We start from the raw sequence: 26,903 nt of genomic DNA, 5'->3' as shown, positions 1-26,903 counted from the left end.
ACAAAACATGTTAGAAATGCCAGTGTCGAATGATATGGCAATAGAAAGGTTGTCATGTGCTCGAGGAGAGAACAGAGTTCTGAACAATTTCTCATTGGAAGCTATACAGACGAATTGCGTCCGACAATAGAGATAATCTAAGCAAATGTTACCTTGAGACTCTGCCTGTGTGTCACCCATTCTAAAGACTAAGTTAAGAAAAAAAAAAATTAGGTTAATAAGTTAGTCGTCTCTCCCCTAATAGTAAACTCTTTCTCTTTAAATAAAACCTTGAAAACTCAGCTAAACTCTATATTTTCATGCACGAGTAGTATTCATTTTAATTAAACAGCTGATCAACAACCATCACGGCCCAGTCATGAACGACAACAAGAAGCAAATCTAATTAATTAGTATTAATACCTTGTGCTCAATTTTTTTAATTTTTTTACTTGATTGCCCACAGGTGAGTGTGCACGCATTAATGAAAACGAATGTGCAACGTTTTCTTCAATGTTAAATATTACAAACCAACTTTCTTTACGTACATCTTTTCGAACTTGGTAACCTTTATCAGGGTTCATACAGATTTTCAATGGCCATTTACAAGATTTTTCAAGCTCTTTCCAAGGCCTTCTTAAGATAAAATTTGATGTACAAATAATAATATAATAAACCAAAAAACTAATATTTTAATATGTAAAAAATATTGGTCCCTCGACAAAGGAAGGATTGGACCTAGTAATTCACTCCTGTTTGTCCGTTTAAACTTTTCTCAATAACGTTGAAATTGTTTTGAAATTTTGCACAAACATTAGTCATGTAAATTTTTTACTTGTGGAGGCTACATCCATAAAGTACACGATAAATCTTGTATCAGTAATACCAGAAAGAATATGATGCAATTACAGAAGAATGCATTTATTTTGACATTATTTTAAAAATATTTTAATAGTATTGTAATTACTGTTTTAAAAATATTTTAATAGTATTGTAATTACTATTTTAAAAATATTTTAATAGTATTGTAATTACTGTTTTAAAAATATTTTAATAGTATTGTAATTACTATTTTAAAAATATTTTAATAGTATTGTAATTACTATTTTAAAAATATTTTAATAGTATTGTAATTACTATTTTAAAAATATTTTAATAGTATTGTAATTACTATTTTAAAAATATTTTAATAGCATTGTAATTACTATTTTAAAAATATTTTAATAGTATTGTAATTACTGTTTTAAAAATATTTTAATAGTATTGTAATTACTATTTTAAAAATATTTTAATGGTATTGTAATTACTATTTTAAAAATATTTTAATAGTATTGTAATTACTATTTTAAAAATATTTTAATATATTGTAATTACTATTTTAAAAATATTTTAATAGCATTGTAATTACTATTTTAAAAATATTTTAATAGTATTGTAATTACTATTTTAAAAATATTTTAATAGTATTGTAATTACTGTTTTAAAAATATTTTAATAGTATTGTAATTACTATTTTAAAAATATTTTAATAGTATTGTAATTACTATTTTAAAAATATTTTAATAGTATTGTAATTACTATTTTAAAAATATTTTAATGGTATTGTAATTACTATTTTAAAAATATTTTAATAGTATTGTAATTACTATTTTAAAAATATTTTAATAGCATTGTAATTACTATTTTAAAAATATTTTAATAGTATTGTAATTACTGTTTTAAAAATATTTTAATAGTATTGTAATTACTATTTTAAAAATATTTTAATAGTATTGTAATTACTATTTTAAAAATATTTTAATAGTATTGTAATTACTATTTTAAAAATATTTTAATAGTATTGTAATTACTATTTTTAAAATATTTTAATAGTATTGTAATTACTATTTTTAAAATATTTTGATCTTTACTTTGATTTTATTTTTTAATATTTTAACAAATTTTTACTAAAAGATTCTTCATATGATTTTCAAGCCATTTCTCATATTTTCGAGGCCTTTTCAAGGTAATAAATAGAAATAAGTCTTTTTTCAAGACAAAGCTCAAAATTCTAGGCCTTAAAAAGCTTGTGCAAACCTATTTATGCCAAACTTGTAAACCTACACGATATTTCAAATTGAAGTTTTTTATTTAATCCACAGAGATAGAATTATCAACCTTCAGAAGACTATCATTTAGAACTGATTAAACACAGCACCATCATCTGTTGTGTCACAGCACCATCATCTGTTGTGTCACAGCACCATCATCTGTTGTGTCACAGCACCATCATCTGTTGTGTCACAGCACCATCATCTGTTGTGTCACAGCACCATCATCTGTTGTGTCACAGCACCATCATCTGTTGTGTCACAGCACCATCATCTGTTGTGTCACAGCACCATCATCTGTTGTGTCACAGCACCATCATCTGTTGTGTCACAGCACCATCATCTGTTGTGTCACAGCACCATCATCTGTTGTGTCACAGGCTCTGTTTGTTATGTAACATTAGTATGTTTCTGCAGATAAAAGCTATTTTACCAAAAATGTCACAAAAGCTACAAGAATACAAGTCACAAAAAAAATTTATTGTTGTAACATAACAATAATAATAATAATAATAATAATAATAATAATGATCATAATAATCTGTATTTAGTATTGTATGTCCTTACTTTTCCTCTGAAAATCACATTCGTAAAGGAAAAATGAAATTTAGTCAAAATCACTGTCCGATTGGCCATCATCATCTGTGTTGGTCGGTGGAGGTGCAATCATTGCTGATATTTTGTCCATCACATTCCCAGAATTGGCTGGTGTCGATGAGGGTTCCTTTTCTTTAGAACCGCTTCCACTTTGGGCCAGGTTACCCATGATGCCCCGACGGCGCATCATCAATTTTTTAGCCAAATCAGCCATCAAGTCGCCTCCCCCTGAGCTGGTAGCATTGCTGGTATCATCGGTGTCTGTATCTTCATCATTGTTCTTCTTTTTCTTCTTCTTCCCCTTCCTTTCCGTTTCACTGGCCTTCTTCAGATTGGCCTTTTTGGCTCCACCGGCGTCACGAATCGACTTCAGCAAGTCACCCCATGTATCTCCTCCACTGGACGGTGCAGGGGCTTTGCTGTCGGAGACTCTGTCCCCTGATTTGGCATTGTCGTCATCGTCATCAGCATCATCATCAGGCGGTGGTGGTGGTGGAGGTGGAGGAGGAGGAGGGGCAGAAGGTCCTGAAGGAGGAGGTGGGACAGTGGAGGGAGGTGAGGGAGCAGCTGGTGGAGGTGGAGGCGGCGGTGGCGGCGGTGGTGGTGATGCAATGGACGAAGGTGCAACTGGAGACAAAGCAGCCGGACCTGTTGGAACCTCAGCTTCTTGTGATGGTACTGACGGTAAATCGGGCACACTGCTGGGAACGGAAGGAGCAATGGATGGACCCTGGTCTGCCAAGAAAAACTCATCATCAGCAACGCCTGAAAGTAAAAGATGAGAATCAATCCAAAAATATTCACTTGTAAAATCACTTAATTCCAAATTTCAAGCTTCTTTTTTTTTCATTCTTAAAAAACAACTTTTTTCTGTTAATCCTTTGAGATGAGTAATTTGTGTATTAATTTGTTTGCAGACTTAACCTCGTCTGCATAGTTGTTGTTCCACCACGTTGTGGCCAACTAATGCTCTGGCCTTCTTCAGGTGATTAACCGCAACAGGATAGGAATGCTGAGTCTCGTATCCCAGTAATTATTACCTTCCATAGTTATTGTTGTCTCACGACGTCTTCGCCACCTAAACTTCTGACTTGCTTTGAGTAAGATAGAAACTGCTATCTTCAGGAACCATTGAATCTCTACGGTTCCAGGTGAACATTGAAGATAGTGCTTTCAATCCTACCCAAAGCAGGCCAGAGGAATAATCGGCCAAAACGTCGTAAGACGACAACTATGAAGATGAGGATAACAGTCCACAAATAAATAAACTTTTTTCTGAGTTTTCAAAACTTTGCAATTAAAAAAAAAAAAAAATTTAAATATCGTTTAATATTTTTAGGTTCTAGCCCAGAATTTCCCTATATTAAAAAAATAAAATTAATTTTAAAGTCTGTATGATGTACATAACCGTGATGGAACGAAAATATCATGTTCCAAAAATCACAAACCCAATCTTGCCAATCATAAAATATGACTAAAAATATTATAATCCATACAGATTTTGTATTTATTATTACAGGGCCAATTCTCTATTGAAGATTATATTGTACCTAATATATAGTACTGATTTCAGAAGTTTAAAGATTGACTTTGATGTCATCAACTAGAATCGAAACCAAAACATTTAGGTTTCCAACCCGACAGAAAGTTTTAAAATTAAATCACATTTAATTATGATTTTACACGCAAACGAATACAAATATGTTGGCAAATTGAAATAAATGTTTTGCATTTAAACTTGTCAGCTTCTGTACGTGGTATTCATCCAAACAAAGATTTTACTCGTTATAAGCCATCCTTAGTGTATGATTATTTCCTATTAGTGTTATGTGACCAGTAGTTTAAGACGTTAACAGTTAAATATTTGCACACAGACTGACACACACATACATCTGGTTTATTTCTATAGACTAAAGCAATAAAATTTTAGGAGTAAAAAATGAAGGATTGTCTCATGTTGCCATCTCGAAAAAATAAAAGGAGATAACTCAACAATTCAAACTTGACAGGTAAGCCTTGTAATGTCTACGATTTCCCATTAAATGCTTAAAATCGTTTAAAAATTATTTAGTTACTTCGAAACTCAGTCGCTGCCTCTTCATTGTCCTACGTTGTACCAGATTGTTTCGACCGTATTCTGTCGACTGTATTATGTGGCCATCTTCACAAATCTCGAACAAACTATAAAATAACCACAAAAAGGCATCGTACACTTGGAGCGTGTTCAACAGTTGACAACCAGGATGCTGACAGGATTCTCCACACTTACCCATGAAGAACAGCTTCAATGACTACATCCGTTCCCACTTGAGCAACGGAAGATACAAGAGACATGATTCTGGCAGCATCTTCAACAGGAATTTAAATCTACTCAGTTTTAAGTTAGATCACTGAACTTCAGCAATGTGGAGTCTGTCTAGTATGAAATGGGTGACCATTTGGGAATGCTAGGTGCTGTATGTAATCTTTTCATGACTGAGATATATATATATATATATATATATATATATATATATATATATATATATATATATATATATATACTAGCCTGGCGTTGCCCGGGTGTTTGGAGGTGTGTGTTGAGCAAAAAATTTTAAAAAGTGGTAGTAGGCAGGCTCGAACTTGAACCATGAAGGAGGAAAAGAATGTGAAAAAAAGTGACATCTTTGCTGTTGCATCCATCGCCAAACCACAAGTAGTGAAGGTTTAAATTAAGGCTGGTCAATCGAAAAGAGGAGATGACTTTCGAAAATATTGGTGAAAAAAGCGACCCCTTTTTGTTGAGAAGTGCCCAGTTGAGGGTGAAAGAATTAATGTTTTTTGCCAATTTTTCAATATTTGTCATCCGAAGGGTTGAGCTTCAAAACGATACCAATCTCATGAAAACCTGTTACCTCTGTTGAAAGTTTTAGGCATACATACATTTAAACAGACAGGTGAGATTTATATCATAGATGCAGCTGGGAAACACTTGTGAATTTCATAACGAATACAAGTACATACGGGTTTTTCCTCCTTACAAGAATATGATTGATTGGTTAAGCCATAATCATCAACTGGCAGAGCCACTTAGGGGAGATGTCGAAAGGTATGCGAGTCTCACGCTAGGAACACCAGCTTTGGCTATGATACGTTAGTATGGAACCTTTCTCGAGTTTGGATATGTTCTACTGACGAGCGTATACAACATAATTGCGTTGAAACACCTATTCTCATCAGATCACTGAAGTTAAGCAATGTGCAGCCTGGCCAGTACCAGATGAGTGACTATTTCTGAAAGCTGGCTGGGCTATACATGCGACTGAGGATCGCTTGTGAATTTCATATTCACTTTAAACTCACTCCTTTGGAGGAAGTTGGTATAGCTCGCCCAGGGCTATTTCCACATTACCTTTTTTTGTTTATGTTTAAATAGAGTTTTGCACCTAAAAACCTACTTGTGGTCACTATAGATAGCTACAAAAAATGTACCATTGTCACTTTCATCTCAACAAAAGGTAGCATTCTATCAGGTCGACAAGAATGTTCTTGTGGTTTTTAACTTTTAAATTTAGATGAACATATCTCGGCTCAATCAAAACTTTCTTGATCAAAATAAGCACCATCAGAATCAACACACAAAACAAGTGTATTTATGCCAGCAGCGTAAAAATCCTGAAGCCCTTTTTGATATCGCTTAGGTTTTTGAAGCATTTCTCACACAGAAAATTGTTGAGATGCTCGTAAAAGTGGTAGTCAATAGGTGAGAGATCTGGAGAGTATAACGGATGAGGTAGAGTTTTGTAGCCCAATTCGTTCAACTTCTGCAGGGTCAATTTAGCAATGTGTGGTCGGGCATTGTCATGGAGAAGAATTGGGCCTTTCCTGTTGACTAATGCTGGGTGTTGTTGTTGAAGTTTCTGATGCATTTCATCCATTTGTTGACATTACTTTGCTGCCATAATGGCTTTGCCTGCATTAAAAAAACTGTAATGAATGAGACGGGTTGTAGATCACCAAACGCTTAACATGATCTTTTTTTGGAGCAATTCTGGCATTGGAAAGTGTCATGGAGCTTCGTCGGCATCAGACTGAGTTGAGTGTCGCTGGGTGTCGTAAAGAACCCACTTTTCATCATAAGTCATAACCTGATCGAGAAACGGGTCATTCTTGGTGCGTAAAAGAAGGGAAGATGACACTTGATAATAGCATTTCTTTTGGTTGTCGTTCAATTTGTGAGGCACCTATTTATCAATTGTTTTTCTCTTTCCAATCTCTTAAGCGGTTGGAAATCGTCATACATATTACATCTAATTCAAGAGCAAATTCTCAAACAGTTGTGTGTGGATCTAATTTGACTAATACTCTTAATTGATCGTTGTCAACATTTGATGGCCGACTACTATGCTCATCATCTTCAAGATTCTCATCACTGCCACAAAATTTTCTTAAACCACCATTGTGCTGTGGGTTTAGTGGTTCCTAAGCCAAATGCTGTCAGATAGCGCGAGCTATTTCAGCAGGTTTTCAGCCCAGCTTGAATTAAAATAAGAAAATTGTGCAAATTTGCTTTTTTCCATCTTGTATACAACTTTCTTCTAGACATACTTGTTTGAAAATGATTCTAATTTAAACTATTATATAGAGCGAAAAACGCTCTTTAAAATGATATATAAAATAAAGATATTATAATGAAAATTCATTTGAAAATACATTGTTTGAAATCAAAATTAAAATACCGCAAGAACTTTCTTCTCAACCTAATGAATCCGTGTTTCTACCAATTGAAACTGGAACACACTGTAATGATGCCTAGATTATCCAGATTTAAATTTGCATCAGACAAACATTCAGACGGTATATAGGAGCAATGTTTTCGGTCGTTTTATATCATTTGTTGCACTTGGCTATTTTTGTAGAAATAGAATTAACTGAATCTTACCCGTTAAATCAGGAAGCGAACTTGGTGCCATGATCTCTGGAACAAGACCAATTGTAGGGACATAAAAGTAATTGTCTGTTGCATGCCTCTTGATCTCCTCGTTCTGTGCAATGCTGCTCGGAGCTTCAGTTAAGCCATCTTGATCATGTTTACCGACATCTTGGCGTGTTTTTGTGACACAACCAAGTGGATCCAGCATCACATATTTCTTATAACTGCAACAGAAAATATATTTAAAGTCAAGCAATTACTTAAAAAGAAAAAAAAGAAAAAAGAAATGAGCAGACATATAAAATTGTTGATAAATAGTAGGCAATCCCTGTGTTGCCTGGGATCAAGCATCATGCAACTCTTATAGATGCAACAGAAAGAAAATATTTATTAGAAATTTAAGAAAGACAAAAAAAACATGTTTTTCTTTAAAATAAATTATTTACCTAAATGATATAAGCAAGAATGCTTTCAGTCTGCTAAGTCCTTTTCAAGCAATGCTTTTAAATCATTTTTTTTTTGCTGGAGATATAAAAATCTTTTGTAGATAGTAGTCCTTTAAAGTGTTGATATGGATGGTGTTAATGTCTGTTCCTGTGCAACACGTGGCTACAGGATAAAATTAATGAAATAATATTTTGTAAGTTTTTGAAATATTGTTTCATATTTGAATTATTATTTAACATTTAAGAAAGTCAAAGATAATATGTTTAGTTTTTCTTTAACAATAATTATTTACTTGAAAGATATGAACAAGCCGACTTTCAGCCTAATAGACCTTTTTCAAGCGATTTTTTTTTTTAAATAAGGAAGAGTTTTCTACCTTTCACAAAATAGGATGTAAATCCTGGGATGGGCATCTTAAGACAACAGAACTGATACTACACGATCCACTTCTATTTTAAAAATAATACAATGGATTTTTAAAAATTCATTTTTAAATGTTTAATAATGAAAACATTTGTATTGTTCTGTAACCTTTTGGCTATGATGAAAGTGTAATATCTAATTAATTTTTGTTGCTTCTTGTTAATCCCCCATTTCCTTGCCAATGAAATGTTATCACTGTAAACAATTCAATATTTGGGTTTATCTTAAGTAGGACAGCCCGTGGAGTGAATGTGGTATTGTGGTAAATGAGATATTTCTAATAGGACAGAAATTTTAAATAAAAATGACACCCATTATCCCCACACTGTCGAATAGCGTTGTGTCTAATTTGTTCATAATATATTTTTATATTTTGTGCAAATAAATATTTCAAAGTGTAATAATATCTATTCTCAGCATCCCACTAACATCTAGTGGTTTACTAAACCGGAAATTTCATGCAAATTATCTCCCTTGAGGCTCCTATATTTAATGAAACTAGATTCTAAGAAAGTTTTTAAAATGTTATACTGTTTTTTTTTTTTTTTTTTTTTTTTTTTAAATTGTGGTAGTATCGACAAACTATTGTAGGTGAAGACATAAGATTATTTTTCATTATTTTCAATTTTAATTAGTGCAGGGAAAATAACTGTACAAACAGTTTAGAAGTTCAAACTAATTATAGAGCTACTTCCCATGAATTAAAGGGCTTACTTTTTCTTAATCCAAAGGTGTCTTGTTCGTCTAAGGGACGTAACTCTACTTTTACTAAGAACATTCGAGTAAATGAAAGAAAAATATTACCCCCCCCCAAAAAAAAACAAACAGCAACAACAAAAAATTTATCTATTATACTTTTTTATTTTCCGTTATATCAAATAAAGTAGTTGAAAAAACTTTTTTGCTTGATATAGATAATTTTTTTTTTTTTAACTATTTTTTCCTTAGTTGCTCGAATGGTCTTAGGAAAAGTAGAATTACATCCCTTAGACGAACGGGTCTTTCTTCATGATTATCCCAAAGACACTAATTTAGTCTTTAATTTGTTGAATAGAATCATTTTTGGCACTTCTGCATGACAGTGACACATTATCGACCCCTGTTCTTCGAAAGAGAAATAACATCTAGTGGTCATTATGTGAACCTCAAATATAAACAAGTGTTTTGCAAAAATATATAACAAAATAAATAACACAAAAATATATGAAAATTGAAATATTGTAAAAAAATGTATCAAAATATAATTTTAATGTATTAATATAATTTTTTTTCAATGAGTGATTTAATGTATCAAAATATAATTTTAGTTTGTCAATGAAACAAAATAGAATTTTAAAAACATGGAACGTTTATAGAGGTTTCAGAATAATTTTTTTTTCTTTTTTACAGAAAGATTTTCTTCCAACACCCTGGAAAACCTCATCAGTATGCCCTGTATTTAAGAATTCAGGTGAAAAGTCATCTCCCTCTCAGTACAGACCAATAAGTCTCCTGTGTGTCAGGAGTAAGTTTCTGGAATCCATATTAAATAGAGAAGTAGTCAACCACCTTAGCAGAAATACCCTTCTTAGTGACATACAATATGGTTTCCGTTCTACTAGATCTACAGTAAATGTGCTAACGGTTATATCTCATAGGATTAGTGAATCTCTTGACAAAGGCTTTCTTTCTAGGGTAATTGCTCTTGACATATCAAAGGCCTTCGATAAGGTATGGCATAAAGGCCTACTTCACAAGATTTCCAGCCACGGTATAACTGGAAATGTTTTTTCAATCATTAAATCATTTCTCTCTGATAGGCTCATAAGAGTAGTGGTTGATGGACAAAAATCAGAGGCCCTCAGAGGTCCATCCTGGGCCCAACTCTCTTCCTGATCTACATCAATGATCTCCCAAAACATATACTTAAATCATTCGTTGACATTTATGCTGATGACACAACACATCAAAGGCCGTAAATGACAAAGCTCTCTCTGATTCTCTCTCCTCTGATCTCGAGCACGTGGTACAGTGGGGGAAGAGGTGGCTGGTTACTTTTAATGCATATAAAACCAAGCTCCTATCTTTACATCATCAATGCTCTGATCCCCATCTGGCATCAATTGAAATGGATGGCTCTCGTCTAGGGGAAACTCCATGTTTTGATAAGCTTCTGGGCTTGACCTTTACGCCTGACCTGAAATGGAACACGTACATCAAGTCAGTTGCCAAAGTCACTGGAAAAATGGTACAATCCTTCTACCACTCTAGAAGATATCTCACTGCTGATGCAATTCTCTATCTATATAAAATACCAAGTACGTCCAAGGATGGAATACTGCTGCCACATCTGGGTAGGAGCTGCTAAAAACAGCCTCTCCTGCCTTGACAGAATACAAAATAGGCTTCGCTTCTTAGTGGAAGATGCCCTTTTCTCTTCCCTGCAACCTCTCTCCCACAGGAGAGATGTTGCGAGCCTGTCTTTGTTTTATCGTTACTTCCATGGCAAGTTCTTGTCTGAACTCCAATCTCTGGTCCCCGCTCGCCAATCTTTCACGATAAACACCCGTCTAGCTGAAACCACTGTCAAAAATTTTCCCCATTCTTTATCTGTGCCGAACCTAAAACGTAGATTCCATGAACAAAGCTTCTTTCTTAGAAGTGCACGCCTGTGGAACTCTGTTTCGCTTGCCTGTTTCCCACCTAACTAGAATCTGGATGTCTGAGTCCAACATAAACAAATTCCTAATGAACCGCCCCTTTAAGTAAGACACTTTATCAAATCTCCAATACTAACGTACTGTACATGCACTAACCCTTATCCCCGAGTGGCTTCCGGGCCTTGATAAATGGTGACTACCTTGTAAAAAAAAAAAATTCATATTGAAATCAAAAAAAGTTCTGCTTGTCCCCAAAAAACATGCAGATAGTATTTTGATATAAACATCTTAATATGAGAAGAATGTCCAAACCGAAAACATACAGCTTGACAAAAATACTGACGTTAATGATGCAGAATAGCAGAAAAACTACACATGGAAGAGAACGATTCAATTTCACATGCCAAGATGAAAGAAAAAAATTGCCAGTGTAATATATGTTGTGTAAAGAAAATCTGTAAAACAGAAACACAAACAAGATCAATGCAATTAACCACCTAGCCATGCACAACTTTGGCATTGTTGAATGGCCACAAAGAGATAAACAGACTAGACATTAAAACACAGAAAGTGTTGACACTGCACAAAATAACATACAGAAACCAGTGTCTGCCTAGATTGTATCTATCCAAAAGAGCAGGAAGTGTAGGTCTCTCAGAGATTGACCATCAGAATCATGCCACTATCGTCAGTACTGGTCAATATCTGATGAGCTTCCAAAATCCAAGCCTCAAAATGGTGCACTGGTGCACTAATATAACAAAAGCCAGCATAACAACCTCCATCATGAAACTGGCCAACCATTTTGGATAAGACTGTCTTACAAATGAAACAAAATCAAAAAGCAAATACTAAAGCTATTGAGATAGACCAAAAGAGTTGCCAAAAATATATCAAGAACTTCTATTGCATGGAAGACTAGGCCAACCAATAGCGTGCCAAGTATGTCCTGGATGAATTTACCCAGGACTATATAGATAAGGAAGACTCCATAGACTGGCTAAAACGAGGATCATTCTACTATGATGAGAGGAGGATTATAATGGCTGCCAAAGCTCAAGGCTTGATGGCAAACGCTTTTAAGAAAATGAGTGGTCTCAGCAATGACAAGTGCAGATTCTGCCACAAAGAAATAGAGTGTGTGAGCCACCTAACATCCAGCTGTAAGGTTCTGCTGGGGTCTGGTTACTATATAATGTGACACAATGGTTGTGTAAATATAGCCAGTGAACCATCTATAAAAAGTTGAATACCGAATGCAGCAGCAAGTCCTGGGAATATGTTTACCAGAAAGAACAGTTGGAAATAAGTTATACACCATCCACTATGACTATGCAATTTCTGCAGCTATGTACCTTACAAACGGAGCTATTAAACCTGACAAGGTTTTATGTATGATATGGAAAAAAAAAAACTGGAATCTTAGGAAGATTTCCATAATTCCAGTAATTATAGGCGCAACTGAAAAAGAATTTCAATAACTACTTGGCAAATATACCTGGTGAACCAAGTGCACGAAAGATAAAAAAAATAATTGTATTTAAAGGGAGGGTTAGAATCTTAAAAAGATCTCTATATACAAGATGAGGCACCAGATCAAAAAGGAAAGAATAATAGAGAAAAACCTTTTTAGACCATGGCATTTTGAAGCTAAATGCTTCTCATCAGAAGAGAAGGGCCAATATAATACTAAATATAAAATATAGATAAAAGCTGGCTTAAGAACATTTAGATTGGAAATGATGGAAATATATTAATAGAAATTAGCAGAATCTGTGGAAATTCCATGGTAGTTGAACACATCATCACATAAGCAAACAATAGAATGTCCTGGATTAGAATAATTAATGTAATATTTGATCCGATCAAACCATGAATTGAAAAATATTTTTGTAGCCAAATATGGAGAACTGCTTGAGATATATTATTACAAGAAATAAAACTATAGTAAAGCATCACTTTTTTTTCTATAGATTAATTATCATTTAATCATCATTTAATTATTATTTAATTATCATTTAATTGTTATTTAATTATCATTTAATCATCATTTAATTGTTATTTAATTATCATTTAATCATCATTTAATTATTATTTAATTATCATTTAATTGTTATTTAATCAAATCAAACGAGATATAAAATACAAGAATAAAGACATCAAAATTTATACTCCTATAAATTCTTTTTTTTTATGTATTGATATTCATATTAAAAATCATTTTTTCTATTTATTTAAAAAGAAAATAGAACTTTCTTATATATGGGTCATGGAATTGTATTCATCTGTAAAACATCTAGTTAATTTGCATATTCTTTTAAATATTCATTGTAGTTAATTCCCTATTTGTTTATTTGTTTTTTTTTATGGGATCATCTTTAGTTAACTATTACATGTAATTATATTTATGCAGATATTCTACTTGATTTATACTTGCGTAATAGTTGCGTAAAAAGATTATAGTAAACACAAACCTCTTTCTATATTTATATATATTTTTATTTATGCATATATACATGTGTTCAAAAACTTTTGCATATTAAACTCCTGTCAATTTTTGGTCTACAGACATGAAACTTAATATATAGGGTAGTGGTGGGACGATTAATCGGAATCGTTAATCGTAAGAATCGTGTATTTTGGGAAGTATCAGAATCACATTGTTAAAAAATACCTTAATTTTCCGATTCCTTCATTACGATTCTTTTAGTCTGATGTTGAAAAAAAGAGAAAAATTTCCTGATATTTCTAACCGCAAGAGAGAAATGTAGCATGTTATAAAAAGAAACCAAAGAAATTCATTATTAACAGGGCAATGCTTAGTGCCCCCTCCCTTACAAGGTTCATTCATTCAGATCTATTATAATCAAAACTACAAAAGAGTTAACTTGAAAAGAAGTATGCAGGGCTCTACATTGCGAGTAAATAAAAAAAACTAAAAAAAAAACGCTTCTCTTTTTGGCGACTGTTTTTTTACTGACTATTTACTAATAGTGAATGAAAATGCTTTTTCAACTTATATTTTCTTAAAATAAAACGAGCAAAGTCAAATTATTTAAACAGTAAAAGGTTTAATAGAACAATATACTTTTTTTCTTTTTTTAAAAGAAGGCTTTTGAAAGAAATATCTCTAAAATGAAATTGATCACGTTGTATTATTTCGCAAAATTTTGACAGTGGCTTCTTTTGAAGTTTCAAAAAGAATATCATTGGAATAACATTAGAACTACACATGCTAAGTGGTGGTTTGCAGTTAAGGTCTTCAGAAAATGAAAAAACAAAAACAATTATTTTGCTATCTCTTAAATACAGCTTTATATTTAATTTAAGCTACTACTGGGTAAGTCAATTTTCAAATTTTTTTTTTTTTTTAAATTTACATTCTATTAAAATATTCAGCTCATGAAGCAATTAGATATATTTTTTGGAACTTCTTTGCAGATCCCCCCCCCCCCAAAATATTGGTTTTAATTTAGATTAGATAACATTTTTGGCATTATTTTACTTCAGGGCTCGTCTCACGTTCGTATAGAAAAATATATTTTTTAAAGTAGATTTAGGTGTGCTGAAAACGCAACCCCATTCTCGAGTAACTCTTTATAAAATACCTATTTCGAATTTTCTTTTTATCCCGAAAAAATAAAAAAACTTATTCTAAAAAAGACATGGGGCCTATGTTTTTTGTACCCCTCCCAAAAAAAAGAACACCATGAACTTTATAAACAAACAAAAACACGTGTTAGATGCTTCCATATTTTAAAAACTATTTGCCGGCTCCAATTTTGAATGCAATATTTGTTTATAACACACCCGAAATTATATGAAAAGTAAGATTTTAAAGGCAAGTCCTGTGGTAGTGTATTATCGACATTTACAAAAAAAAACAATTGCCTTTCCAAAATTATCCGCAATTTTTAAAAATTAATTTCCATCTAATTTTAAATTGTCCACGAAAGATTACTACGCTTATGTCACTTTAATACGAGTGTGGGTGCACATATGGCACATGAATAGCCTTAGTGTGCACTCGAGCGTACATTAACGAAAGCTGTAAAATGGCCGAAAATAGTCTGAGGGTTATGGGGCTCATACCCACTAGCGTAGCTAGGGTGGGGGGCGGTCAGCCCCAGGTGACAGCCATAGAGGGGTGACAATCCCCCCCCCCGAACAGAACAGTGGATTATTATTGATTGGGCACTTACCAGATTATCTCACAAAAAACAAGCAAAAGTATTTTGACATTTGAAAGGGGTGCTAGTTTTTAGTTACAATGTTATAGCAAACCGATCCCATATTGGAACCACTCGACGAGAATTGGGATTTTACTTTGGTGCTTGTGCAGTGTACGTACCGTGTTATATTTTAGATGGGATTTCCAAGTTGAATTAAATTTTTATGGTATGTTTTTTCATTAAATTGTTAAATGAAAGTGCAGAACAGTTAAAGAATAGCTTTTTCAATAATAACATTATTTCAGCATGGTTCGTATTTCTCGCAGTATCAAAAATGTGGTGCTCGGTAAAAATGGCACAAGTGAATAAGTAGGTAAAAATGGCACCAAAACGTCCTACTAAAGTGATGGGGTCCCAAATTCTAATCTCACTGGTTAACTACTGAACCACGTGGAAAGGTGTGGGGGGAGGAAAAAAGGAAATTAAATGATGATAATAAATTATGATAGCCGTTTTTGAAAGGCACTAAACTCCTAAAATTTACTTCTTTAAAATTTTAGGCGGCATTCCCCGGCGATTTTAAAGCACTCTCTCTCCAAAAAAAAAAAAAAAAAAAGATTTAATTTTTAAGTTTGGGAAAGATATATTTATTATAACCGAATTTCTGTATGAAGACTAGATCTACTTTATTGAACGTTAATTTGTGAGATAAGTAATTTTTCAATGTTTAATATGTTTTTAAAGTTTCAATTATCAATTAAATTTTTTTAATTGCATTTTTTTTTTCAATTTATTAAAAAAAAAACAAAAAAAACAGGGTTTAAAATGTATTTTTCAAGCTAACAAGCTTCGAAAGAAGTCTAATTAAAAAAAAATCACTTAATTTTTAATTTCGACAACCCTGAGAATTTAATTATTAAAAAAATATTGAAATGTGACATTTTTTTTATTTAACATTTCTATTAGTTCAATTAATTTTCTTTCAATAATTCATTTCACTCAACAAAACTTCATTTTTTGTTTTGTTTTGTTTTTTTTATCTTTTTCTGTAATTTTGGTAATTATTTTTGCTCAATTTTATCTAGTATTTCATTTGTTTTTTATAGTGGTATCATTTTTATATGTGTTCCTTTGATATACCCTATTTCAAAATTAGTTTGGCTAAACTTATTCTTCACGTTAGAAACAATGTGTAAAAGCAATGAAAAAGTAAGAAAAAACAATAGGTGTTAAGTACTCTTTGTGAATTATGGAGGTCTGAAGAACTGCCGTCACAAATACAACTATCAATAGCCAAATATAAAATCGTTTTTGAAATTCTTTTAATTGTAACTTTTTGCTATACCTACCTTTTGATATAAAACACAAAAACATTCGATTAATGGTATTTCTCAAATATGGTTGTTAACTTTGGAAGGGTTATTTTGTATCTACAGCGCCATGTCACGTGGTATATTGTTTTTTTCATTACGCACGTTCATTTATAAATTATTAAATTAAATATTTATCTTTTTATATTTAATTAGTATATATTTTCTTTCTCTTCCGCTGTATTTTTTTTATTTAATTCATTAAATCTGTTAATTATGAGGACCAAAATAATGAATCGTGTTAATTTATTCTCTAATTTTCTTGTTTTTGTTCCGTTATATAAATTCTATTTTATTTGTTTTTGCTCTGAAGAATAAATTCTATTTCCTTTGTTTTTTTTTTTTTTTGTATTCCAATTAAGTAAAATAAATTTTCTCTAAAATAAATTTTGCTAATTTTTCCGTTTAGTTTACTATATAATAATTTTATTTAAACCAAAACACGACGGTGTAGACATAAAATATCTCTTCCAAAGTTAGGGAACATATTTGGGAACTACGCGACCATAAGTATAAAACTACCTGGTATATTTCAAAACAATAATTCCCTAGGAATCGGAATCATACTTGGTATCGGAATCGTTAATCAATATTTTCCTGGAATCGGAATCGTATAAAAATTAGGAATCGTCCCAACACTAATATAGGGTATTTGAACCCACGCAAAACTTTATTTTTAGGTTTTAGCCAAGGAAAATTGGTGCAAAAGTGTGAAAATGAAAGAAATGGAATTTGTCAGGTAACGGTTGAAGGACAGTATTACGGATGTACATGCGTAATGTAATAGCTATGTTTTAATTTTTAGCTTTGGAGCAAACAGGTCTTCATAGCTCAGGCATTAACGTCAAAAGAAAAAGTAAATCGTAAGCTAAACGTTTTGGTTTCGATTCTTTGTGGTGGCACATGAGTCTTTTTTCTTTTTAAACTTTTTAAATCATTGCTATATATTGGATCCAATATAAAATAATAAATACAAAATCTACATTAATCAAAATATCATATTTAGGTTATTTTATGATCGGGTAATGCCGAGCAGCCGCTAGTATGACTATAAAAAAAGTAATTAAAAGTATGTAAATAGTAAAGTAAAAACAAATTTAACAATATGGACATTAACAGGCCAGACAAAAAAAAAAAAAAAAAGAAGAAAAATGTTGACAGAGTAATGTACAGAAACTAGTGCCTACCAAGGTTGTATTTGCTCACCAGGAGATGGATCTTTCAAAATCCACCATTAACATCGAACAAATATCTGATGAGCTGCCAGAAGGCAAACCTTATGACAATACATCAACATCAAGTAATAAGAACCAGTAAATCAACCTACACATAAAACTGGACACACCTTTTGAATAAATTGTCTCACAAATGAAACAAAAATACCAAAAGGCATGCTACGGAAATAGCACCAAAAGAGCCGTTAGGGTAATTGTGCATAAAGTGAGAGCCTAACTTTCAAACACACCGGAAGCTGGCACCTGCATCTCTCAGTTGAGGTATGGAATCACAGAATAGTTACAATTTTCAAATATACTTCATGTTTATGTTTCTTTTGTCCCTTATAATAAAAATATATAAAAATATGTAAACTTCTTTTATCAATTAATTTTTTAATCGCATATCTTTTCAAATAACTTTTAAGTTAATGTTATATATTTTCTCAAACTATTTAGATATTTTAAAAACATATTTACAAAAACATAAAAAAAAGCTATGAACTATTTTTTTAATAGTTTTAGCAGTTTCAAAAAGGTGAATATGCAACAAAAAATAGTTTAACAGTTTTAAAATGTGAATATTTCACACATGTTAAACACATTAAATTCAAACAACATAATAAGTATGCATCTAGTAGATGATATTGCTGAAACAGTTATTTTGAAATTGTTAAAATTAAACATAAAATGGAGTACTGTTGTCACATTTAGGCTGGTGCATCTGCTACTTGTCGCTCACTCCTGGACAGGATTCAAAAGAGAGTCGCTAACCTGATAGGTCCTGAACTGTCATCTAGGCTTCAGCCTCTGTCCCATCAACGAAATGTTGCATCCCTCTGCCTGTTCTACAAATACTTTAATGGTGAATGCTCTGACAAAATACAAGAACTTGTACCTCCTCGACGTGACTACCTCTGACAAACGCGACAAGCAACTAAGTCCCACCCCTTTACAGTAGAGATCCCTAGGTGTAAGAAAGCCTTTTACTCCAATAGTTTCTTCCCCAGAACTGCAAGACTTTGAAACTCCCTTCCGGGATTCTGCTTTCCCAACTATACTGATATGCAGAAGTTCAAGTGTAATGTGAACAGACATCTTGCTACTCATCTCCCTTCATAATGCCCTTGCAACTTAAGTCCCCGATAGTAGCCCCCTACTTCAAAGTGGCATTGTGCCTTGTTTGGAGTGAAAAGGCTTCCATTTCTCAATTGAGATGCGGGTGCCAGCTTCCGACGTGTTTGAAAGTTAGGTTCTCACTTTATACACGAAAAGAAATGACAATGATGATGATGATAAATATATAGCATATATAGTAATAAATGATGATGATAAAATGATGATGATGATAAATATATAGCATATATAGTAATAAATGATGATGATAAAATGATGATGATGATAAATATATAGCATATATAGTAATAAATGATGATGATAAAATGATGATGATGATAAATATATAGCATATATAGATATAACACAATATTAATTCAATTTATTTAATTCCTAGTAATCTGTTTACTACTGGCACTCAGCACTGAAAATGTGAAGATTTTTAAAAGTTACGATTTGGATAAAGATTGATTATTTGGATTATTTGCACTCCTATTCTCATCGTGAGTGTTATTTCCTCAACATTTCGATCGATGCAACCTCCGAACTTCTTCGGGTGTACCTCATCCAACTGAACTCGGGAATCTGTATGGAATTCTGAACAGAACCTTTTATTTCATCTACAGAAACAGCTTGTTCTCATCCTGTCAGTCATAACTGGATAGAAGTAATTTGGAATTGCATTCTTAGTTTTGTCTGCATTAAGGATTGAAGCTTTAACCTCCAGAAGAGTGGCACTCCTCAATGCAGGTTTTATTTTTTTAATACTTCTCTTTTTTAGTTGGGAGTCTATACTTATCAAGGCCCAAAGGTCATTTGAGGATAAGGGTTAATGAATGTAAGGTGGTAGTTTAGTAATCGTTAATGGCGTAAATTGGGTAGAATTTGATTTGGGACGTCTCAACAAGAAGGTGATACTAAAAATGCAATTGCTAATTACTTACGACTTCTACCCGGTCATGGTAGAGGGAACAAGAACATGCTATCCCTATGAATAAAATAATGGATTTCGTTCAAAATTCTATGCAGATTCTAGAGTTTGACAAAAGACGAAGAAGGTTGAAGATTACATCGGCCAAAACGTTGTAAGAATAAAACATAAAATGAGAACAGTAGTCCAAACGATCAATCCTTATCTAAAAAAATATGGCGTAAACGACTTACGGATTTTCTGTTGTGTTGAAGAGGAGGAGTGAACTGATAGATGGAATGTTGCGTGGGAGACGACCAAGTCCCTCCCCCTCGTCATCACGTTGTTTGCTTTTCACATTGAGGTGCACGTTGTAATACTGCAGTTTCTCTTTCAAGATTTTCTCATCGACCACCAATGGTTTGTTGTGTTGCAACTTGGCATGAGACTTTGGAATGTTCTTCAAAGAGTGTTGTTGTTCAAACACGCTCTGATATTCCTCCAGAAACTCAGGTGACGGATACTTTGCACAGGCAAAGACTTTGGTCGCTTTGTTACTGCCCTGCAATTTGGACACTTTGGCACGAGCTAGGCTGACCCGGTCGTTAACTTTGGCCAGTCGACGATGATTATCCTCCACCCGTTTGCTAATACGACTGAAAGTGTCATCGGTTACTTTGTTTAAATACTGTAACGTGTCGGCAATCTGGAGGATTGTGTCCTCACGACAAAGGTCAGGTGGAATTGTGGGGATGTGATAAATTTGGCTGGACATGGTTAAACTGCACCATCACATGGAGATAATGATGCCAAAAAAATTGGCTAAAAAGACAGATTCTATTTTTTCGAAACCTGAAAATATAAAAAAGATGTTTGTTATTAAACCTTTTAATCTGCTTTAACCTGGTTCTAAAATCAAAAACAAACAAATTGGTGCATTCTGGGATAACTACTGGTGAAACTAGGAATTTCCAGGTGGAGGGTTTAGTCGGATAAATTTGAAATCTTTTGGAAAAGAAAGAAAAAAACATCTCTTGACCAATTATATGACATATGGTATAATCATATTAACATGCTGCTTTTAATTAGATCACCAAAGTTAAGCAATGTTGAGTCTGGTCAATTCGTACTGACCAGACTCAACATTTCTTTTTGGGAATACCAGGTGATGTATGTATTTTGGTTCCTGTTGGATCACTAAAATTAAGCAACACTAAGCCTGGTCAGAAATTATACATATAGCCATTTGAAAATACCAGGCGCTGTATATAGAAAGATCTCGACACTTCCTTGCAGAAATGTAAGCTCCCTTGACCAATATATATATATATATATATATATATATGAGTGGAGACCGCTTGTGAATTTCCATTATACTTTCTCCTACAGAAGAAACCAGTTCAACCTGCCTAGGGTGAATACCATTGCAATAATTAATGTATTTTCAAAAATCAAAATGCATCTCTTCCAAGATTTGGATTTAACTTGAAAATACTATTTATAAAATACAGCACGGTAAGTGCATACGCACCAAAATATGTTTATGAAACAACATTTTTACTGCTTAGTCTGACAGGCCCGCAGCAACTGTCGAGGTACTTTGTTTGAAGAAAGCTTGATTTTTATATATATATATATATATATATATATTACACACACGCACATAACTTAATTATTTTTATTGTGTAATCATTTATACCGGTGAAAAACAATCCTACAAGCAGAAAATCACACAAGTTTACGGTTTAATAAAAAAAAATGTAAAAAGGCAGACGACATTAAACATGCGAATGTAAAACCAAAATGAATTCAACCGGTTGGTTAGGTAAAGGTGAGGGATAAAAAACAGCTGTTCAAAATGAAGTTGAAAACACTGGTGCTTTGCTTCTTGTGTAGATTTACGATTTTAAACTCACGCATTTCAGGTTCGACTACTCCACGCATCTCTAAACATTTTTCGTAATTTTTATACTAATTTTCACGCATTGGTTTAAAAGCTCACAAATCTACGCGAGCACCAAAACAACAATTGTAAGTCATTCTAGAATTTTTAAATCAGAAAAAAAAAAAAAAAAAAAAAGATTGCAACGTTTGTTCATTTAATGTCGGTACTAATTGAGTGTTCAGCGACAGCTATTTCTGGCCTGTTTCGTTAATCAGAAACATTCGTATCAATATAGATCCTCTTAAAATGCCGTGATTTAAAGTGTGAAATTAAAATAAATTAAAAGTGTTTACTGTTTGTCTGCTAGAGTGCTAGAGAGCTCTCTGTTGCACAAATTTAAAAACTTTTAAGTTAAAGTTTACACCAAATATATATTTTTTTTTGTACTAGTGCACTTATTGATCTGTGCTGAAATAATAACGTTATTATTTAAAAAGCCATTCTTAACATGGGGAGGGTGTTTTGTACCTATTCTATACTTCAACCTTACAATTGAATAAAAAAACCCCATAAAACTTTAATTAAACTTGGAAATACGATTTCAAAAATAGCGCGGATCAGTAAGTGCACTCTAGCACCCTTTCTTTTTTTTTAAATTATTTTTTATATATTTTGATTGATGCAAAAGTTAAATAAAACATTAGTTTTCATTGCGATTTTATTTTTATTTTACTAAGACAAAAAAAAGGGGCGTACCATCACATGACTCCAGAAATAAAAATAATGATAAAGAAATTAAAAAAAAAAAAAAATGCTTATGTAGAATTGTCTGGACAATTAAAAAAAGGACTTATGAGTTTGAAATAGAAATAAATGGCAAATAACGGATCATTTGTTTCTAAGTGAAAAGAATGTCAAAAGGAAATAATAATAAAAAATATTGAAAACAAACAGAATTGAACAAACCGCCATATATTCTCGCTACGACGGAAAACAAAAACAATCTTAAAAAAGCATATACAAGTTTTTGAAGTGTATGAATTATGTCAAATCTAGAATTAAGCTAACACAATTTGTTGATGACAGTGACTATAAAGAAAAATAGAATGAAAAAAGTTTCTTATCGCAATAATTGAAAAAAAAAAAAAGGTGGTATGTGCGCGATATAAAAAAATCAAAATGTTATCATATTTCATGAAATGCATTAAAAAATAACGCGTATTTTTGTGGTGTTGTTCGTAAATACATACACGGAGTATATTTAATATTTCTGAAAATTATTCGTAGTTTTTTTCTTTTCTTTTTTTTTTTTCAACAAACTCACCTGTAAGAAGATTTGAAGGAGATCTAAATAAAAAGACACTTGTTAACGCCGACAATTTGCACTTCCGCTTTGCACGGCGGTGACAAAATATATTCGTCTCCCATGAAAACTTATTCCGGAACAGATTTACATTTTCGAAGACAGCGATTTGATTTAAATTAAAGTTGTAAAAATATGAAAATAGATTGAAATTTGATCAATCTTCGAACTTGGATCGAAGTGTAGTATCTTTTCTGTCCTCGTTCAGTAGGGGAGAAAACTTTCTAGATGGCACGATTTTCATTTTTTGTCTCAATCCAGAGTTCTCCTTTTTGTAGGTGTTAGATATATTCTCTACGTAAAAACCTGACCTTGTATCTAACTTTATCATTGTGAGGAGGCAAGTAAATAAGGACAATATATAGGTATGACACTAATTTTCGACACCCATAACAAAAAATACAAGTAAAAACAAATAAAATGAAATTAATTTATCGTAATTTTTACTCTATATTAAAGAGGAAGGATCAGAGTTTAAATCGCATATAAACACTCTTTATTTTACACTAAGTAGAGTGCGCGAGCCTTTTCTAGTCTCATACAAAAACACGTTCACATTTCACGCTATATTACTTGTCGCATACATACGCGCACACAAATATACGCGCCCACGTCCACACACGTACATATATTCACATTCGCGTACATACACTCACATTCACGTGTATATACACACACGCTAACGTACACACATGTACTCACACGTACGCACACAAGAACAACGTCACTTCCCCTTTCAAAGGAAATCCACACATGCGCAAAAGACCAGCGGAAACACCTATAAAAGAAAGAGCAACAAGCGGCTTCTTCCTTTTAGGACCAGCTCTCGGGCTGAGAGGTTCGACGAACCGCCGCCTCCCAAAAGGGAGGCGCATACTTCACACCACTTGCTACTATGTGGGACAAAAAGCTAACAGACAGTACGTACACTTCTCACTCTTTCTATCTCTATCTACTACTGGTCCCTGAAAACACCTTCGCGTAGCTGACTGCTAACTGACGTCAACCCTCTATCCTTTTCTTTGTCTACACGATGGACTGCCATTTCTCGTTCTATTACATTACTCACTTCTTTTCCCACGCACGAACAAACGATAGTGACCCGAACGTGAGATGAAAACACATTTCCTTTTTCCTTCTACAATACCAGTCCTCTACAAACGATGGTTACACCCGCGCGGACGTGAACACGTGCTATACTTAAAACATTCTTTCAACAGTAAATAAATGACACGTTTATCTTATCCATCAATTGAGTTTTTGTTTCCTTCAATTCCATTCGTTTCATTATTTTCTTGTGGCGAGTTAGGGTATTATTATATCCTGGTCCGCAACAAGAGAAATATGTACCGTAACTATACTTGTTATGTTATGTGACTATTGTCATGCCGTGTTAAGCATGTATGTGTAATAATAAGACAGGAACACGTGTGTTTGGTTGTAAGAAAGGAACTGAATAATGGCGCCCGCTTTATTGATCGATTGCTATGCGCATGCGTGAGTGCATACAAAAGTTGGATCAGGAAACCGAGATGAAAGGGTCCATATAAAAATAGCTGAAACGAAAGGCGATATCATTACATCTCCCTTTCTCTGAAAACAAAGATGACTTATGCATGTAAAACAAAACAAAGAAAATGGAGAGACTGGTTCAGGGTAGACTGCCTGAACAGCTGCAGCGAAGCAGGGGATTATTCTGCCCCATGAGATGCTTGCTGGGAGGTTATGAGTGTTTGCTCATCACAAGTTCATTTTTGATGGTGGTCGTACCACCCTACCACTACGGGTACATTTTTGAGTGTCATTTGATATGTTTGGGGATGCACACACAAGTGGATCCACAGACGTCGCACATTTTTGTGGAGCTGTGTTGGGGAGGTCTTGCGACATTTGTGGGGTAGGCATCACTGGAATACCTCTTATGTGTTGTCGGTTTCTTCGCAGCACATGCCCATTGACATTCTCCAGGAGATAGGAGCGGTGACCATCTACCTGGGATAATACAGTCACTGGGTCCCAGTTTCCAGACACAGGATTCTGTACCCTTACCCGTTGATCATGGTATAGGGGTGGTAAATCCTCCTTAAGTGCATGTCGGTCAAAATACCTCTTTTGGTTCTGCTGGCGTTGTTGGAATGCGCTGTATATCTGATCCTGATCATGGTTGTCGTTTCTGATTTTGGTGATCAGTGGAGATTGGATTCGTCTACCCATGAGTAGTTGTGCAGGACTTGGTATTACACTTGAAATTGGGGTGCAGCGCCAGTGCAGCAGTGCGATCTCAGGAGTTGTTCCTGACTGTTTGACTTTCTTGAGAATATTCTTGATAGTCCTTATTTGACGTTCTATGAAGCCATTCCCTTGTGGTCTCCGAGGTGACGTGGTCTCATGATGGAAGCCCCATTCTTTGGCGAATTCGCGGTAGAGATGACTTGAAAAGTGTGGTCCGTTATCGCTGACTATCTTTGATGGTATGCCAAACTCTGAGAAGATTTGGCGTGTGATGTTCACTATGACACTGCTTGGTGAATGATCAGGTAGGCGTTTGACTATAGGATACTTTAAGTAATAGTCAGCTATGATCAACCATTGACTTCTGTGGAGATCAAACAGGTCTGTGCCAACTACGTCCCATGGCTTTGTTGGGATGTCATGTTGCATTAGCAGCTCTTGCATTTGGGAGGGCTGATGCTGTTGACAGATACTGCATGACTTTGTGAACTGTTCAATGTCTTTGTTTATGTTTACCCAAGGAACAGTGTCCTTGGCAAGGAGTTTTGTTTTCTCTTGTCCTAAATGAGCAGCATGTAGTTGTTCTAATATGTCTTTTTGTAGTGTCTGGGGGATGACGATTTGTTGTCCTTTGAGGATAAGACCATCATCAATTGAGAGCTGATCTCTTAGGCCCCAGAACACTCTAATGTCAGTGGGTAGCTGCTTGATTGTCTCTGGCCATCCCGTGATGATGGTCTCTCTCAGCTGGTTAAGCAGAGGATCCGCTGTCATACACTGTCTTAGTTGTTCAATGTAATTAGTGGAAAAACGAACTGTATCAACCCGGACATCAAGTTCGATAGGGTCCGCATTACAAGGTGGTGGTAGGCGCGATAATCCATCAGCCAAGAGGTTGTCAGATCCCTTGTTATATGTGAGCCTGAAGTTGTATCCTTGGAGTTTTATTAGCATTCTTTGCAGACGTGCCGGGGCTGAGGTGAGCAGTTTGTCGATGATCATAGTGAGGGGTTTGTGGTCAGTGACGACTTGGAAATGGTGGCCATAGAGGTATGTGTGGAACCTCTGTGTACCAAATACGATAGCCAGTAGCTCACGTTCGATACATGCGTATCTCTGTTCTGTCTGTGTGAGGCATCGTGTGACCGGCGATATATTGCCATCCTCATCTGGTTGTAGCAGAGCTGCACCGATTCCATATAAACTCGCATCACAGTGCATTATCGGTTTTCTAGGGTCAAAATAGTGGAGCAGGGACGTTTCAGATACTTCACTTTTTATCTTTTTGAAAGTTTCCTGATGGTGTGGTTCCCAGTGGAAAACAGAGTCCTTGCGTAATAGGCCAGGCAACATTGCTGTCTTGGAACTGAAGTCCTTGACAAAACGAGACAGGTATGTCATCATACCCAAGAATTGTTGTAGTTCCGTCTTTTTATGTGGTTCAGGTATTTTCTGTAGGTCACATACCTTCGCCGGGTCTGGTTTTAGTCCGGTGTGTGTGTACAGGTTTCCAAAAAAAGATATTTCACGGCATTTGATCTTGCACTTCTCCAA

The 26,903-nt window shown here is 33.9% G+C and overlaps 1 protein-coding gene across 2 annotated transcripts in view; it reads right to left on the bottom strand.

Moving 5' to 3' along the window:
- Positions 1–2,528: 2,528 nt before the first annotated feature.
- Positions 2,529–26,903, bottom strand: part of LOC145303410 (WASH complex subunit 1-like) — a 99,919-nt gene continuing 75,544 nt past the window's right edge. Inside the window, exons 1-4 of one of the 2 annotated variants that reach the window (XM_080144730.1) lie at positions 23,079–23,205; positions 20,124–20,721; positions 7,588–7,802; positions 2,529–3,431 (exon numbers count right to left, since the gene is read on the bottom strand). In XM_080144730.1, the coding sequence (XP_080000856.1) occupies positions 2,677–3,431; positions 7,588–7,802; positions 20,124–20,644 (1,491 nt within the window). In that variant the 5' untranslated portion in view covers positions 20,645–20,721; positions 23,079–23,205 and the 3' untranslated portion in view covers positions 2,529–2,676. Of the gene's footprint in view, positions 3,432–7,587; positions 7,803–20,123; positions 20,722–23,078; positions 23,206–26,903 lie in introns of those variants that run through there. The other variant, XM_080144731.1, reaches the window with a different exon arrangement.

This window comes from Euprymna scolopes, chromosome 19, assembly GCF_053919585.1.
Source record: "Euprymna scolopes isolate OS-2025 chromosome 19, ASM5391958v1, whole genome shotgun sequence".
Classification (NCBI taxonomy): domain Eukaryota; kingdom Metazoa; phylum Mollusca; class Cephalopoda; order Sepiida; family Sepiolidae; genus Euprymna; species Euprymna scolopes.
This window is presented reverse-complemented; position numbering and strand designations above follow the sequence as displayed.